We start from the raw sequence: 17,546 nt of genomic DNA, 5'->3' as shown, positions 1-17,546 counted from the left end.
CTTTGTCTCTACACACACACACACACAGAGAGAGAGAGAGAGAGAGAGAGAGAGAGAGAGTGAGTGAGTGTGTCTTTCAAGTATATTTTTAAACACCTACAAAACAGAAAGCTTGATGCTCAAGATAAGTGTAAGTACTACATTATTGCTGCAGTTAATAAGCAAGGGTTATTGTTCTGGGGGAAATCATTGATTGTGCACATTCTTTCTTGGACACAGACCCATTCCATTTGTCAAATAATTTGCTTAACCCATCAAACTTTGAAGGTGGCTTAACAGACTGCTGCTAAAATAGTTTATATAAATAGTCTCTTTTAAATCTTTTACATAATTAAGAAGAAGTATGAATGGATAGAAATACTTCTAAACACAACATGGGTACCTGTGTGGTTTGCCGCCCAAGGTGTAGTAGTAGTGGCTACCAACTTGTATGACATTTTCGTGTTGAAAAGAGAAAAAGAACATTTGACAAAGAGAGAAGCTGAGATTTTCAGTGGTGCTTGAATTCAGCTTTGCAAAAAGAAAATTCATGAAGGCCACAAAATCTGGCAAAGTGAATGGAGAAAGTGTAAATTAAGTTGCCTCCTGATGGAGACTTTGGAACAGAATGAAGGAGGGCTTTAGTGAAGGGTGGGTGTTCAGTGCTAGAAGATGTATACAGTACCTGTCATGAACTAATTTGAGCAATATATGGACTGCCTGCAAATTTCTCAAGCCCCCAATCTCTGACAGCTGAACAATCATCTGTTGACATGTCAGCAGGACACCCTCTAAAATGGAGTTGATGGGGGGGGGGGTCTAAAAGCCCATGTGAAAAGTAATGTGAGTGGGCTGCAGTTAGCAAGTAATTTTACACTTTCGGGAAGCTGTCTCTACACTTCCAGAAAGGCAGAAACCTTTATGATGCTAGTCAAGAAGTTAATTTTGAAAGTAGTGAACCTGTAAATGAGTGGAAAGGCATGAGGCACTGAAGTCAAACAGAAATCTTCAAAGAAGACTTTCAGAGGATGATGTGATGGAACCAGCTCTTTTTCATTTATATCTAGTTCTTAAATTTCTATACCACCCTTCATCCAAGGCTCACAGGGCAGTTTGCAACATAAAAACACAAAAATACATACTATAGTAACAAACAAAAACAATAACTCTCTCTCAAACACATGGTTTAAAAGGCCATAAATTGTTTAATTAGCAAAAGGCCTGGGAGAAGAGGAATGTTTTTGCTTGGCGGCTGAATATATGTAACAAAGGTGCCAGGTGAACCTTCTTGGGGAAAGCATTCCACAAATGAGGAGCCACCTCAGAAAGGGCCTGTTCTCGGGCTTCCAGTCCGTCGCGCCGGTGGAATAGGACGCAGGGACTTCACGCTCCGAAGTCCCTGGCTTCGTGGAGGGGGGGGGGAAGTCCGCAGAGCGAGCGGACTCCCCAAAAAAACACCGGGTAGAGAGTCCTGGTGACATAGCCGCCCAGCTGTTTGCTCTGGACGCGATTCCTCTGCTGCCCGAGAGCTCCGTAGAGCGATCGAGAGCCAACGGAGTGGAGTCGCGGGAGCCATTTTGGGGTATCATTTTACCTCCTTGAAGTGAAGCTCCGAGTCCTTAGCCTGCAAGCGGCGGATTCTTCCAAGAAAATAAAAGATTTCTATAAAGTTAGTCAAACCTCTATTTGGACTTTAAAAATTTCAATTTTGAAGATAGGAAGAGATTCCAAAACAACGGAAGCCGATCTCTTCCAAATGGCCAATCGGGAGGCGCATTAAATATTCTCAAGCCGAAAGGGGAAAAGCCTCTCAGATTGTGGACCCGAGAGAAAGAAAGACTTTTTCAAACCTTCCCAGCCCCCGGTGCCTTGAGGTTCAGCATTAACAAGGGGGAAGGTGTTTTGACAGCTGTCAAAAGCTGTCAAACTGCTAAAATATCAAGAAAATCGATTTTATTGTTGTGGATTGTAAAAACTGATTGAAGATGATTCAGAAGTAATTTAATTGGAATTCTAATTTGATTTGTGATGGAGTTAAAGACAAAGGAGATGATCAGCCAAGATGGAGCTGACAACGTGGTAGAGAGGAATTTTCCAGTACCCTTTGGCCCTTATCTCTTGTCTGCCTGTGGTTAAGTGAAGTATGAAAACAAAGTTTTCTCGAGCCTTCCAGGAGGCTGTGCTGAACTATCTACAAATATGGGAAGATATTTACAAGGAACGGCAATATTTGAACCCAACAGTAACAGAGATTGAGGTGCAAGACCAAGATTTAGAGGACAATTTTGATTTTGAGACTGTGTGTGAGGAGGAACAATTTGATGATAATTTGGAGACTGATTTGGACCAAAAAAACTATGTGTTGGATGATGAAAAACAAAGATTTGAACAAGGAGACGAGGCCGACAAGGAGAAGCAAAGTGAAGTGAAGATTGATGGAAATGAAGACCCTGGAGGGACTGAAATGTGGAGTGGTGTTAGTGAGGGAAGGGATAGGCAGGGAGAGGGGGGAACAAAGGCCTGGATTTGGAAGTGGGGAAGAACTGGTGTGGGGTGAAAACTTTAGTTTAAGGTTTTTTTTTTGGTTGGTGAACAACGGTTTCTGAAATCTTGGCTTGCTAAAGGAAATGCTGATCCAATTGGGGGAAAAGACATTGGGAGGGGGGAAGGAGAGTGTTTTAAAAAGTTTAGGGTTAGGAGTTTTCTGGAGGGACTAGAAGAATGGTTGAGGAAATATTTTAGAGTTTGTTTTTAATATTTTTTGTGTTTAGAGAGGTGTTTGGGTAGAGAGCTGCCTGTCTCCCTCTCTTTACTCTTTGCACCCAGTGGCAGGGGGTGCTCTGAGGGGTAGAAGGAAACCCAGACACAAAAATGGAACCTTTAGAGTGCTGAGCCCCTTGGGTTACCCTAGTGGCAGGAGGGTACTCAGAGGGGGAGCAGCATGAAGAAGGAGGAGGATTAAGTTAATATGATAAGAATAAGATTTTGAATCAGAATAGAAAACCCGTCATAATCAATTAAAGAAGTCAGGGAAACCAGGAGGAAGAGAATCGAGGAAGCCACAAACAAACTGTTAAGAAAATAAGATTTGGGAATTTATATTTTTTCTTTTTCTTTTTTCTTGTTTTTTTCTTTCTTTTTTCATTCGTTGTTTTATTGTTAAGTAGATTGTTATGTTGAAGAATTAGCTGGGGGAAAAAACCAAACCTCAGAGATCCTCCGCCTCTGTCCTCTCAGTGGCAGGGGGGGGGATGAGGGTGGAGGAGGGAGGGGGGAGGTCAAACCCAGCTTAAAATGGACCCCTTTGTTTCCCAATGCCCATGGGTATCACTGGTGGCAGAAGTGGTCTTGGGGGTGGAGGGAAAATGAAGGGACAGAGTTTATTTTGTATGTTTTGTTTGTCTTGTTTCTATAAAAATTAATAAAAATTATTATAAAAAAAGAAAGGGCCTGTTCTCATGTTGCTGCCTGGTACTTCTAGAGGAAGCACACAAAGAAAGGCCTCAGATGATGGTGGCAGGGTCTGGGTTGGTTCATATGGGGAGAGGCGGTCCTTGAGGTATTGCAGTCCTGAGCCATTTAAGGCTTTATAGGTCAAAACCAGCCCTTTAAATTGAGTCCGGAAGCTAATTGGCAGTCAGGGCAGTTGGGCCAGGATTGGCGTTACATGCTCAAATCGTTTTGCAACCTGGGCGTTAAATTCTGCACCAGCTAAAATTTCTGAATTGTCTTCAGATTACCTCTAGGTAATTTAATCTAGACGTTACCAGAGCATAGACAGCAGAAGTTAGGCTATTCCTGTCCCTGGGCTATCAACCAGATTGGTCTCATTCAACAGTCAATCCATTTTTGTATCCAAGACAAGCTGCAGTTCCCAGGGTTCTTTAGGAGAAGCCAAGAGTGTTAAGAATGTTATAAGAGAGTTTTTAATGTATTGTGGGATGTAGCCTACGTGCAGCTGAATCCGGTTAGGCTCTCCCTTCAGATCTTCACCGAGGCACCGAGGAAGTCTTTTCCCTATATCTTTGTGGAATACAAGGTGCAGCAACAGCTTAGCCTACAGCAAGTGTTAGCTGGGACAACCACCTGCAGCCCCACACTCTAATCAAGTACAAAAGCCTGCCTGCCTCCTTTATACTCAGTCAGTCCCAGGCTACCTTGTATTGAGTTCAGCAGCATGGCAAGCATGCAAGTGTTTCGCTACAAAAACACAGACAGATGACCTTTTCTCCCTTAGGCCAAAGCCATTCACATCAGTAGTACAGTAGTTCCTTGGCTGAGAGATGTCCTCATGCCCATTCCCAGTTGACCAGGACAACATGAGAAGGCAGCAGTCATCTTGTTCATGTAGATCACAGATCGAACAAAATGTTTAAGGACAAATAATGGATTCAAATTTGATGCTAAATCTTGACTAAAATGGGAGACGATGACCTTGAAAAGTGTATCTTTGCACTTTGAGGTAGACGTGGATTTAACAGAGTTGTTGATTGAGTTAAAGAGGTGGTTGTTGATACTCTCTGAAACTCAAAATGTTGAAATTGCTCCCTGCCCCTCTGCACAAAAATAAACCAATAAATCTGTGCTCATCTATGTTGTAAGAATGGCAAGTAAGAGTCAACACTTATTTCAGTTGAACATGAAATTGGGTGAGGCTTGGATTACAGTGTTTTCATTTATTAAATGAAAAGTTAATTTCATTTAATAGGGCACTAGAGAATTAAACCTTAAATCATTATACTGTTCTTTATCAGTGTACTGGATATCACCAGTTCACCACATGACCTGCCTATGTGGATATCACACAGTATGCTTTGTGTGTGTGTGTGTGTGTGTGTGTGTTTGCTGTTTCTGTTTATGGTATTTAAGAGCATCACATATGGAAGTAATGGCTTGCTTATTTTTGCTTTGTTTTCAGTGTAGTTTTGATACAACAGATTAAGTAATATTCTCCACTCCTGTTTTAATAAAAAGTGACCACAATGAATGTATTATGATACATAGTTCCATATTGTCATTGCAGCTTCATATATATATATATATATATATATATATATATATATATATGGCATAATATTTTATGCCTGACTTGCTTTCATACCTTTAAGGGGTCCCTCATGACTCTCTTGCCCAGGGCTCCCCAAACTCTTGAACCACCACTGATACTGGTGCAACATGTTATTCAATTTGTAGTGATGCTAGAGCAGCACTATGATAATGTATATATACCAACAATGTAGCAGAATCTCCATCACCTCCCCCCCCCCCGAGAGGAAGGAAGTTCTCTTGATGAAAACAGTAAATATCACTCATAGTATAGCAGACAACTGCTATGGACAATGATGCTTGAACTTTTAAAAACCAACCTATGAACCAGTCTCCACCCCATCCCGATTCATTGATTTGGGAATAATTTACCTTGCAGATTCATCAAGTGTAGAGATCCCCAAATGGGATTTACAATAATATGCTGCATTGTGGAGTACTCTTGTTTAGGACCCTAGCCACCCAGCTATGTCCTGATACAGGTTACACAATTTCATTCCCCACTCAAGGTTTTCAGAGTTCTTTCAAACACCCCCACTCCCCATCCCACTTCCTGTAGCCACCAAGCATGCTCACTGGTGTTCGAGGTCCCCCTGCCCATTTAGGGCTTTTCCTTTTTAAATTTTTTAATACACCAAATGTTGTTCAACAGTGTCAGTTCATACATTCAATGGCACTTCATCAAATGTTGGGTAATCAAGTGCTTGTATGATCCAGCCCTTATGAGACACCTAATATTGTTCAAGTGGGTCCCAATTCACTATCACACAAGGATTTATTTAAAATGGGAGTGGAGAACAATACAGTGGTGCCTCGCTAGACGAATGCGCTGCTAGACGAATATTTCGCTAGACGAATGGGTTTTGCGATCGGAGGTTGCCTCGCAAGACGACGAGGTTTTCTATGGCCGCCGTCATATGGCAGCCATAAAAAGATGAAGTGGCTGCAAGTCAACCTCTGATTGCAATCCCAAAAGGCATTTGTCTAGTGGGGAAGAGGCAAAGGAAGAGCAGCTGTCAGCGCCTGTCAGCTGATCTTCCTTTGCCTTCTTCCCGTGCTACAGCTGGTTCCCCTTTGTGTTCCGCTGGTTTCTGCCGGTTGCCGCGAGCAGTGAGGGGCAACCGTCAGAGACCAGCGGAACACAAAGGGGAACTAGCGTGGGAAGAAGGGGGGAAGCAGAGGAACGATCTGCTTCCCACCCCCCGCCACCTAGCCCGACAGAACGGCATTTGATGGGGCTTCTGAACCCCTGTCAGATGCCGGCTCTGTCGGGCGGGGGGAGAGGAATGAAGGAAGAGAAAGCTGCCTAGGATCTGTCCTTGCTGTTGGCGGTGGGGGGAGAGGAACGAATGGAGAAAAAGGACAGCTTTCTCTCCGTCTGTTCCTCTCCCCCCCCCACCGCCGACACAAGGACAGGCAGGCAGGCGGCAAGGACAGGCATGGGCTGTTGCTGCCTGTCTGCCTGCCTTCCGTGAGCCAAGCGAGCAAGCCCTGCCACTGCTGCCAGTCCCCCGGAGCCCATAGGAACGCATTGCTTATCTGTATAGTAGGAGTATTTACTGGATGCCATTCACCATTTATTTGGGAAGCTCTGCTGACTAGATATTTTGTATTAGATCTTTGATCTGCAGTATACTGTGTATGTACCTGTATATTCCCCAATTTTTAGCTCACGGAATAAAGCTACTACACATACACAGGGATTAGTATTTTGAAGTAAGCTCTGGTTAATGGATAACAGAGTTCTTGTAAAAAAATCTTTTCAAGGTCCCTTAAACTTGAAATTGATTATTCTTGCACAGTACCATTTCATCTTTTTAACAGTTGTATTCTGGGAGTTTAGCATAAAAGTGGAAGGAGGATTTGTATTATGTAGAATCAAATCATTTTGCAGGGTGGGGAAACAAGCCCAAGGTTGCATTATTTGTTTTTTAATAGATGAATTTGTTTTTCATATCATCATGTGAAGGTTAAAACTAATACAAAATTTCCAGTTTTAGTTGTTTGTGCATTTACTTTTGTATTGTATAGAAGTTTTAACCTTCACTTATTTTCAAAATCAAAGAATTGTTTTATTTTTTTACTAAAGCTAAATGAGAGGGAAATGTAACCAGTCATTATTGAGAACTGTACCCAAGGTAATATATTTAGTTACAGTGATACACAAACTAGAATGTGCTGTGGTTCATTGTTTTATTTTGACATCAAAGCTGAGAAAATCTTGACAGATCAGATATCCTGCTGATTTTTTTCTGAAGCTGTTTGTAACATTTTTTGAAGGTGCAAAAAAAGGAAGTTTACCCTTTAAAACTTTTCTTTCATTTAACAAAGCAATATTTTAACAAAACAGGGACATCAATTATACCATTACATGCATCAGCAAAAGAGCAGAATAATTCAACAAATACATTATGGCCCTTGAGCCTCATAATAAAGGGAAAGCTTTACAATGAAAGGATATTGTAGTGCACAAAAAGCTTCATTTTAAAAATATATACAATAAGGTGGCATAAAGTGGCTTGTTGAGTTTATTCTCTGACTAGCATCCTTCTGCCATTCTTAGATGGGCACTTCAAGATTGGGTACACTGCATGTTTTTTTTTTGTTTTTTGTTTTGTTTTGTTTTTAGAAAAAGGTGCACAGCAGGACAATATTCCTACTAAAATACAGGCTTGCAGCATGGCAGCATATAAGTTTAGGCACATTTGAATGCAAAAAAGTAGATTCTTTACAAAAAAAATCTCTTTAGAACAGTGCAAAGTTGAAGTGCCCCTCAAAAGGCAATGATCACATACAGAACAATATTCCAGACAGTAACACATCCATATTTGAATTAAAACTAGAGAATGCATCTATAAAGAGAAGGCTTTTCATGTAAAAGAAATTTTTGGTACCCCAAGATTTATGTCACAATTCCACTCCAACAATGTTTTATGTACTAGGACGGATAGCTTAAAACACTGCATTAAGATCAAGTCTTGACTTAGCAGTCACTTCAGTTCTGAAGACTCACTTCACAAAGCCACAGTAAGATACATTAGAAAAAAAGCTTTCAGAAATAGTTGTAATGTAGAGCAATCAATTAATTTGACTTACCCTGCAGAGCATTCGCATCTTCAAAAGTTTGTGTACTTAAAAGTTGGCTTTTAGTTTTGCATTTTAAAAGCAGTAGCACTGAGAACATGTCTGTAAAATGAAGGCTCAAGTCCATACCAAATTGTATGGCAAGTACTAGCACCACAATACAGCAAATAAAAGCTGTGTAAGCAGGATTCCATGTGTACAGCAAATGCTAATGAAGATGCTTATCTAGGCTCCTATCTAGATGTGTTTTTTGAGGTGGATGGGAATGTGCTTCCCCACTTAGGACTTAGTTGTAATGTAAGACACAATGAAAACCGGATCAGGGCATAGCTAATTTTCCATTAGGCAAGTTTAGGTTGATAATTATGTACAGAAGGACAAGTTTTGAAATGGCAATAGGCTAATGGAAAACCATCGAGGGAAAATTTGGCCACTTGCTTTGTTTTCTGTCACAGAATATTATCACGAGACTAACAGGACAGTAAGTAATTTTTGCCCCAATGTTTTGAGACTACATTAAGATGAAAATTCCTTAGTTGTGCAGTGGCAAAAATCATCATACACAAATATCCAGGAGTTTCCACTGTAATTCTTCCTCTATCTCAGTTGGCTTGCCCCAGCAATAACCATGCATGTAACTAATACAGGCAACTCTCAACTTATGTGAGGGTAATGTTCTGAGGATAGCACTTAAAAGCCAAAATTGTGTATATTCAAAACACACTGGATGCAGTGGTGGGATTGGCAAAGTTCTTTTCCCCAGATTGCCCCCCCCATATTTTTACCCCCTTTTAAATTTTATTTTAAAAATTTGCCAATCTCATAAAGCTGAATGAATACAAATTAAATGTGATTATGCTACAAGTTACCTGTGCAGCACATCAATAATTAGTACTGCACACAATACTTTGATGTTGTTATGCACTCACTCTTGCATTAAGATGCAGGTAGAGATTCACCTTTGTGTTAGGATGTGTGCTAGGCAGTCTGGCAGATCATATTGGTTGTTCACAGTTCAAGTTCACTGAATTGTGCCTGTTCTGGTGGCAATCCATCCAAACAGATAAGAAAATTAGTGTTGTGCAGCACTATCTCTTACAGAGTTGTTGTTTTTTCCATGCAGGAGACAGACCAATGAGTCTGTTATTGTTTTCTGTGTGTTGTAGGGGACATTTCAGATGGCATGAGCATACAGGAAAGCATAACCCTGCCACACAGAAAACAATGACTGGGTGAGGTCTGCCGTAATCGAAACAAAATAAAAAATTCCTTCCAGTAGCACCTTAGAGACCAACTAAGTTTGTCCTTAGGATGAGCTTCCGTGTGCATGCACACTTCTTCAGATAAAGAAGTGTCTGAAGAAGTGTGCATGCACACAAAAGCTCATACCAAGGACAAACTTAGTTGGTCTCTAAGGTGCTACTGGAATGAATTTTATTTTGCAGAAGGAGGTTTGCCTGAGCAAGAGTCCACAATACCATTAAATACAAGAATGGCTTTCATACTTGGCTATAAAAAATGCCCTTACCAAAGAAAAAAATAAAGAAAAGAGACAAATGTCACCACTCAAGGCTTTTCCACTCCCATGTATTTCCAGTGAGCCTGTTAATTGACATTAAATAAGGCAAGTTAATCCAATATATTACAATGATTTGGCATGTAGCAAGATTACATTTCCTATATCTCCAGGGCGTTTTATGTTTTTGTCTTTAAATTTAAGTACAGTATGAACAGTTTGGTTTAAAAAGAAGAACCATTCATTGCCATATTTGGCATCTTTCATATCCATCATTAGTATTTTGGTAAAAATCTTAATTCGCGGCCTTGAATGTCCTTCCTTCATTAAAGGATAGTTCCTCATTGTGTTCAGGTACAAGGCTAAATTAGTGCTGTTTTGGCTAATGTAAATATAAAAATTGATATGAAATAGTGATTTCTAACAATCGCTAAGCCTTAGGCACAAATGATTGCATATGAGAGAATAGCTGAAAAGTATAAAAACAACATATGGTGATTTTTTGTATTTTAGTCGGTTGACTGGGTTAATACAACAGTTACATTCAGTTGTCTGTTAGGTGAGCTCTGCATGTGTGTATATAATATGCATATAAACACACACATTACATCATTTAAGGTGCTTTCAATAATTACGATAAAACAATGCTTTCAACAATCTAACAATAATAACAACTGACCATCCCACCCCTGCAAAGTTAAACAGATTTAATAGAAAGTAACACATTTCCCCCTTGGACTCCCAAGCTAAACCTGCCACAGGTATGTTGGCATTGAAACTAGAGATTTAAAACCACAAATTCTGGTTGCAAACTGACATTTCCCCTCACTCACTCACAGCTTCTTTGTAGCTTGTCTTGTTTTTGTTTGCTTCTTTCTGAAGCCAAAGCAATTATTTCCATGGTCTTTATCCAAACTGATGTCTATAAATTACAAAAATTAGTTCAGATCTACTTAAGTAATTTACACAAGTGGCTATTTAAGTAGGAGAACTAAGAAAGCAGCTGGCTATTTAGATCAATGATGGTTAATTTGTGTTGTACACACTACCTTCCATCCAGAGTTCAACATCTCTGTTATCCAATGCAACCATAGAGCTCTTGTGCCTGACAGTTGTTCCCTATTCACTATAATGGAGGGAAAGCCCCTGGCTGTCCTTCATGCCATTTTCACTGATGTTAATGGATAAGTCCTTGCAAGCACAGGAGTTCTGTACACACATAAAGCTCTGTGCCCACAAATAAACAGAGGGTTGGGAAAATAGCTAAAAGTACCCCCTAGAAAAAAGGGTACAACTTTTATGCATTGGGTGTCACTGGGATCCAAATGGATAAACTTTGCTTATTATTTTAAATGTTGTCCTACACACATTTTGACTTCTTGTTTATACTTCATGCAATGCAATACACAAGAAAGCAGTTATCACTTGAAAATGTGTCAATTTCTGACAAGGCACTTTGTAGTCCCCAACAGCTTTGGGGAAGTTTCAAAGTAGAACAGTTTTTGTTGTTTTGTCGTACATTTTGAATGCAGAAAGACAAATACTTCATTACATTAATAAAAAGCAAGGCCACCAGAAATGAAGCTCAATATATAGGCATTGGTGAGCGCATTTTGCAAAATTAAGACGAGATGAAAACTATTCACAACATTAGTGCTGTACTGCTTTTTATAGATTTGGGGTAGAGGCAGAAGCGCAACAATATATACCACAAAAGCAGCTCACGATGATCACCTGCAGATTTGGTTCCCGTCTGCCCCCAGGTGTGTGTGCTCATTATCATTAGTTGGGACCAGTATGTGCATGGGCCAATGGCAGAAAGTGACCTCGGCTGCAGTGCAACACAAACAGTCTTTACTCACGTCACCCCCCTCCTTTTTGCCAGTAGTTACTCAACACAGAGCAATTTTGTACACTGGGGAGCATCCAGTCACAAACATGAAGACTCACTTCTGTTACCTATGTAGAACCCAAAGACCCCACATTATTTTCCTCTTGTGCAGTATTGATAGTATGCAATAGATACAATTGTTCGGTTTCCCAATCTTCTTCTTTGAGACCAAATTCAATGCCATTAATACAAGTGAGAGTGCTGCTTCCCCTAAGTATGCAGCAGCAAGCTGCTCAGTTGCGGTACAAAATGGCAACATCCAAAGAGGCAGGTCATGTCGGAAGCTTCCATTCTAGTGTGGTATCTTCCTGGCAGCACCAACAAAACTTCCCACATGACCAGTCAGATTTTGCCATCTCATACTATAATGTATCAGGTAGTGTCTAAATTGAATCATTTTGATTCTTCTGCTTATTTATAAAATGCATTAATTGCCTTTCTGGTCAAAGGCAATATATAAAAAACTTATGCTATAATTTTGTTAATGCAGGGTTGACTCCCATACAACTGTGGAAAGGATATACTTCTGCACAGTACTTTCGTACAATCCTTTCATTCCAACCATATTGCAGAAATTAGTAGGCCCATGTGTTGGATTCTGCCTGTAGCTACCCATCTAAGAATTCTTTATGTGATCATAAAACCAGGGCTTTTTTTCCAGCTGGAACTCACTGAAACTTGGTTCTGGCACCTTTCAGGTGGGCGCCATTGCTATTCTATAAGAATGAGGGAGGTATTCATAGTGAGTTCTTTTTCTAGAAAAATAGCACTGCATAAAACTACCTGTTCCATCTCTACCAGCATAAGCCCATTACGGGTACCACTGCAACCTAGCACTTCTTTGTCACTCATAACAAGTTAATTGAAGGATTTGTTGCTGAAGTCATCTGTTCACGTGGTCTAAAGTTTTTGTTTAATTGTGTATAGATTATTTCCCTGAAATAACAATAAAAAGCCTGAATGGTGATATTCGAAATCCTGTTGGTTTTTCTTGAAATATGAATGAGACTGGAGTCTAACAAAATCTGAGTACTTTGCCATCATTTTGTTTGTACATGGGTGTGCTGGGGGGGGGGGGTAATAGGATTCTTACATTTATCAAAGAGCCAATGAACATCAAATGTAAACATCACCTACTCAAACTCAGCTGGGATCTTTGCTCAGTTGATTTCAAAGAGAAAGGTCACCCAAATTTTCAGTCTGATACCAGCAAAAAGACCTCAGGAATCCTCATGATTGTGTTATGTTTATATTAAACAGAGATCATTGTTTCTGAATCCCCATATTATGTCCAAAATTATACATTCCACTAACAATATCATCAAGCAAAGCTTTGGGAATCACTGGTGATTGGTGAATATTGGAGTGCTTACACATGGTACCAGTTCAGCTAAGCCTGAAGTAGGTAGTTTTTTTTAATGGGATTATCAGAAAGCTGTAGGCTATTTGAAATGTAGGCTCTCATTTGGTTTCTGGCTCATTTGCATCTTCCTTTTTGTTCACACGGCAAGGTGGTAAGGAATGCATTGCAGTGGATGTGGTTGCTAACTGGTTCATGGCATCATCTTCACGTGGCGGTGTTTTTTTTGCTGCAGGGGCATGCAAACGGTGGGCATCTAGCATTTCCAGCAACAAATCATAAAGAGGGACCACATTCTTGCACTTCATGCTGTAGAGGTGCTCCATTCCTTTATTGCTGCAGATTCACATAGAAATAAAACAAGATGTTATCATGTAGAGAAATCATACTTCCAGGCATGGATCAACCACAGGACAAAGTAAGGGAATCCACCTTTGGAATACCCTGAGAAGTGCCATAAATTGACATGGTGGTGGTGATGATACTATTCAGGGTTGAATTCATTTTCTTTTTCTTTTTCTCTTTTTGCTTCCGAGACCAACATGTCTTAGTCTCTTCATGAGACTCTGCAACATTTTTAGGGCATATCCAGATGCTGCAGGTCTTTGTCTCAGAAATGTTGCAATTCCCTAGAGAGATAGGCAATACGTTTGTGCTCATAGTAATGCTATTGTGACTGACATTCTAAGATTCTTCTACTGCTGTCATGGTGCACAGTGGTGAAAACTCAGTAACATTGAAAAAGGACTCTAGTTCAGTGAAAAAGTGCGTGCTTTACCCCAGGGACAGCCAATATGGTGCCCCCCCCCCGTTGTTGTTGGACTACAACCATCAGTCCCAGCCAGCGTAACCAAGGGTCTAGCATGATGGGAGCTGTAGTCTCAAGAGAGGGAACCACATTGACTACCCTGCTTTATGTGCATAAGGCCCTCAGTTCAATCCCTCTGTTTTTTCCTGTAGAACTTTTGACTGAGACTCGTCTGAAACTCTGGAGAGCTGCTACCAGTTAGGCTGCACACTACTAAGAAAGATGGAACAATAGTGCAACTTGACATATTCCTTAAATGTTTGTGAATTCTGAACTATTCTTTAAAAGCACTCTGTATTATGATAAGAATTTGGTGGTGCTAGTGGCTCTGGGCATGTCCACAGATCCTGACTCTTCCCTCATAGGCCCCTTTCCTTTCCTGCCCTCATTTTAAAACACCACTACAGTATCATGTTTTAGTAGAGATGTACAATTGCTTATATATCCCACACATAACTTATTATTTATTTTATTTCTTTATAAGATTTCTTACCAGCCCTTCACCATAAGGCCCCAAACACAGCCTTCCAGCCATGTATTGTGACCTGTCAGGGAAAGTGGAAAAAAGGATGGAAGACAGGAATGAGAAAAGAGAATGTCTGAGGTGTACTAAAATTTAATGCATTCAGTCCAATGCTCTATATCTTAATGACATGAATCGCTTTGTAACAGAGCATGTTCAAAATACAGAGGTCTGTAGCCAAGGGCTACTCAGAGTAGACCCATTGATATTAATAGACCTAAGTTAATAATGTCCAATAATTTTAACTGGCCTCCTCGGAGTATGATTGACACTGGAAATAACCAAGAGTGTTTTATACTGCCTCTAATAAAGAGTACGATCTGAACACAGTGGCCTGAATAAATTATACTTTAGTGCACCATTAGAGGTTCTCTCTTCTCATTCGTGTCCTGGAAATTCTCTATATATCTTTTACTAATAAGACTCACAATTTGCTTCTTCCTTAAAAAAACCAAAACCTAAAGGGCATACCAGTATGTGTATATTGTCATGTGTGTAGGAACATTAGATTAGGTTATCTGATTTTCCATTGTTTTAATGAATTGTTGTTATTATTGTTATTAACTTGTACCCCTCCCATCTGACGGGGTTGCTTCAGCCACTCTGGGGAACTTCCAACAAAATATACAAAACTGCAACAGAACACCACACATTAAAAGCTTCCTGATAGAGGGTTGCCTTCAAAGTTATATAAAAATTTATCTCTTTGACATCTGATGGGAGGGCATTCCATAGGCGGTTGCCACTACTGAGAAGGCCCTCTGCCTGGTTCCCTGTATTGCTCACTTCTTCCAATGAGGGAACCTCCAGAAGGCCCTCAGAGCTTGACTTCAGTGTCCAAGCTGAATGATGAGAATGGAGACACTCCTTCAGGTATATAGGACCAAAGCCATTTAGGGATTTAAAAGTCAACACCAACACTTTGATTTGTGCTTGGAAACGTACTGGGAGCCAATGTAGATCTTTTAGGACTGGTGTTATATGGCCCTGGCAGCTGCTCCCAATCACCACTGTAGCAGCCGCATTCTGGATTAATGGTAGTTCCCAAGTCACTTTCAAAGGTAGCCCCACATAGTGCACATTACAGTAGTCCAAGTGGGAGATAACCATAGCATGTATCACTCTGGGAAGACAGGGTGCAGGCAGTTAGGGTCTCAGCCTGTGTACCAGATGGAGTTGGTAGACAGCTGCCCTGGACACAGAGTTGACCTGCACCTCCATGTGCACCTGTGAGTTCAAAATGACGCTGAGGCTGTGTACCTCCTTTAGGGGCGCAGTTACCCCATTCAGGACCAGGGAGTCCCCCTCACCTGCCCGCCCCGTGTCCCCCACAAAGAGTACTTCTGTCTTGTCATGATTCAGCCTCAATCAGTTAACCGTCACCTATCCTTCAACCATCTCCAGAAACTCACAAAGGACATTCACCACCTTCACTGGTTTCAATTTAAATGAGAGGTAGAACTGGGTATTGTTCACATACTGGTGGACACTCAGGCCAATTTCCCTGATGATCTCTCACAGCGGTTTCATATAGAAGTTAAAAAACATGGGGGAAGAGGATGGAACCCTGCGGCACTCCACAAGTGAGCACCCAGGGGTCCAAACACTCATCCCCCAACATCATTTTCTGTACACAGACTAGGAGGGAGCGGAACCACTGTATAACAGTGCATCCAGCTCCCAAACCTCCTAGATGGTCCAGAAGGATACTATGATGGTATCAAAAGCTGCTGAGAGATCCAGCAAAACTAGGAAACAGTTTTCCCCTCTGCCCCTAGCCCACTGGAGATTATCGACCAGCATGACCAAGGTGGTTTCAGGCCTGAACTGTGATTGGAAGGGGTCCAAATGATCCACATCCTCTAGAGATGCTTGGAATTTGTTCAGTGACCACCCACTCAATCACCTTGCCCAGGATTGGAACATTTGAGACTGGGTGATAATTTGCCATAGTGACCAGGTTCAAAAATGTTTTTTTTAAGAAGTAGTTTAATAACCACTTCTTTAAGGGGGTCCAGGAAGACTCCCTCACAGAGGGAAGCATTGCCCAGCCCTGTCTAGCTCATTTTTATGAGCCAGAATGGGCAAGGGTCAAGGAGACAGGTGGTCGGATTTACTTGTCCAAGCAGCCTGTCCACATCCTCAGAGGTAGCAGGTTGAAACTGATCCCATACAACTTATCTAGATAGGGCACTGGCACTCCCCCACTCCATCCCTGCTACCATGGTGGACTCTACCTCTTTCCAAATTTGAGTGATTTTATCTGCAAAAAACTTTGCAAAATTGTTGCAGGAGATCTTGGAATCCTTACTGGACTCTGGTGGGGAAGGTGGTTTTATTAAACTATGAACCACATGAAAGGGTCTATTGTAACTGTTTTTCACAGGTGCAATATTTATTTATTGAATTTATATACCACCCTATAACCGCAGGTCTCAGGGCGGTTCACAGAATAAAATCAAAATATAAAACTACAGAATACATAATCAAAATAAAAGCAACAACAACCCAATAAACCCTTTAATCCCCCCCCCCATTTTAAAAGGACATAGGATGTTAATCAAATCAACCCAAAGGCCTGGTTAAAAAGGAACATTTTTGCCTGGCGCCTAAAGGTGTATAATGAAGGCGCCAGATGAACTTCCCTGGGAAGAGCATTCCACTGCAGAAAAGGCCCATTCTCGTGTTGTCACCCTCCCTTCAGACCTCTCAAGGTTAGAGGTGATGAAGATTAATTAAATAATTTCAGTGCGGACAAGCTTGTCTGCAGAAGTACTGTGGGTACATCTCCTTATGCTGAAGGGGAAAGAACATTTTTGACACTCCCCATAGCATATTATATTATGATGTCTGCTTTGCTTACAAGTTAGCATTCACTAGTGCAACTCACCTCATATGCCTGATGTGGGAAAGGATGAGGAGGAGCTGAGCCAGTCGTCTATGCTGCTGCTGCATAGAGAGGCCTGATTTGGCCATCAGATGTATCAAGGTGTCCGTGATTTTATCAAGAACGCGATGGATATGGTCTTTTTCATCCAGTGATTTTAAGCTGCTGGAAAGAAACGTGTAGATGCCTATGGAAGAAGGCAAGAGAGAGAAAAAGTGAAGTGACAGCAGGATTCCAATATGTGAACTTTGTTCAATGACAACATATATATCCACACTACAAATGTAGGTGGTAAACCCTCTTACCTAGGATTTTTAGTCCTTTTTTCCTTTAAAAAAATCAAATTTATTGTGTTTTGTTAAAGCACAGATAAGGCGAGTCAAAGTAATGAACTAAACACAGGACCCAGAACAAACCACAACAGACAAGTTGTGTTCTATGAATAAAGAGAG

At 40.9% G+C, this 17,546-nt stretch overlaps 1 protein-coding gene across 25 annotated transcripts in view; it reads right to left on the bottom strand.

Annotated features, from left to right (window-relative positions):
* Window positions 1–7,204: 7,204 nt before the first annotated feature.
* The window catches only part of ESR1 (estrogen receptor 1), a 203,998-nt gene continuing 193,656 nt past the window's right edge, over window positions 7,205–17,546 (bottom strand). For 11 of the 25 annotated variants that reach the window (XM_035108734.3, XM_088667290.1, XM_035108740.3 and 8 more), the window contains 2 exons: window positions 17,098–17,281; window positions 7,205–13,212 (listed from right to left, as the gene is read on the bottom strand). In XM_035108734.3, the coding sequence (XP_034964625.1) occupies window positions 12,978–13,212; window positions 17,098–17,281 (419 nt within the window). In that variant the 3' untranslated portion in view covers window positions 7,205–12,977. Of the gene's footprint in view, window positions 13,506–14,177; window positions 14,230–17,097; window positions 17,282–17,546 lie in introns of all 25 variants that reach the window. The other 14 variants (XM_088667303.1, XM_088667299.1, XM_088667298.1 and 11 more) reach the window with 3 other exon arrangements.

Source organism: Zootoca vivipara, chromosome 3, assembly GCF_965207765.1.
Source record: "Zootoca vivipara chromosome 3, rZooViv2.hap1.1, whole genome shotgun sequence".
Classification (NCBI taxonomy): Eukaryota; Metazoa; Chordata; class Lepidosauria; order Squamata; family Lacertidae; genus Zootoca; species Zootoca vivipara.
The sequence above is the reverse complement of the archived record's forward strand: the minus strand, read 5'-3'. Positions and strand labels throughout refer to the sequence as shown.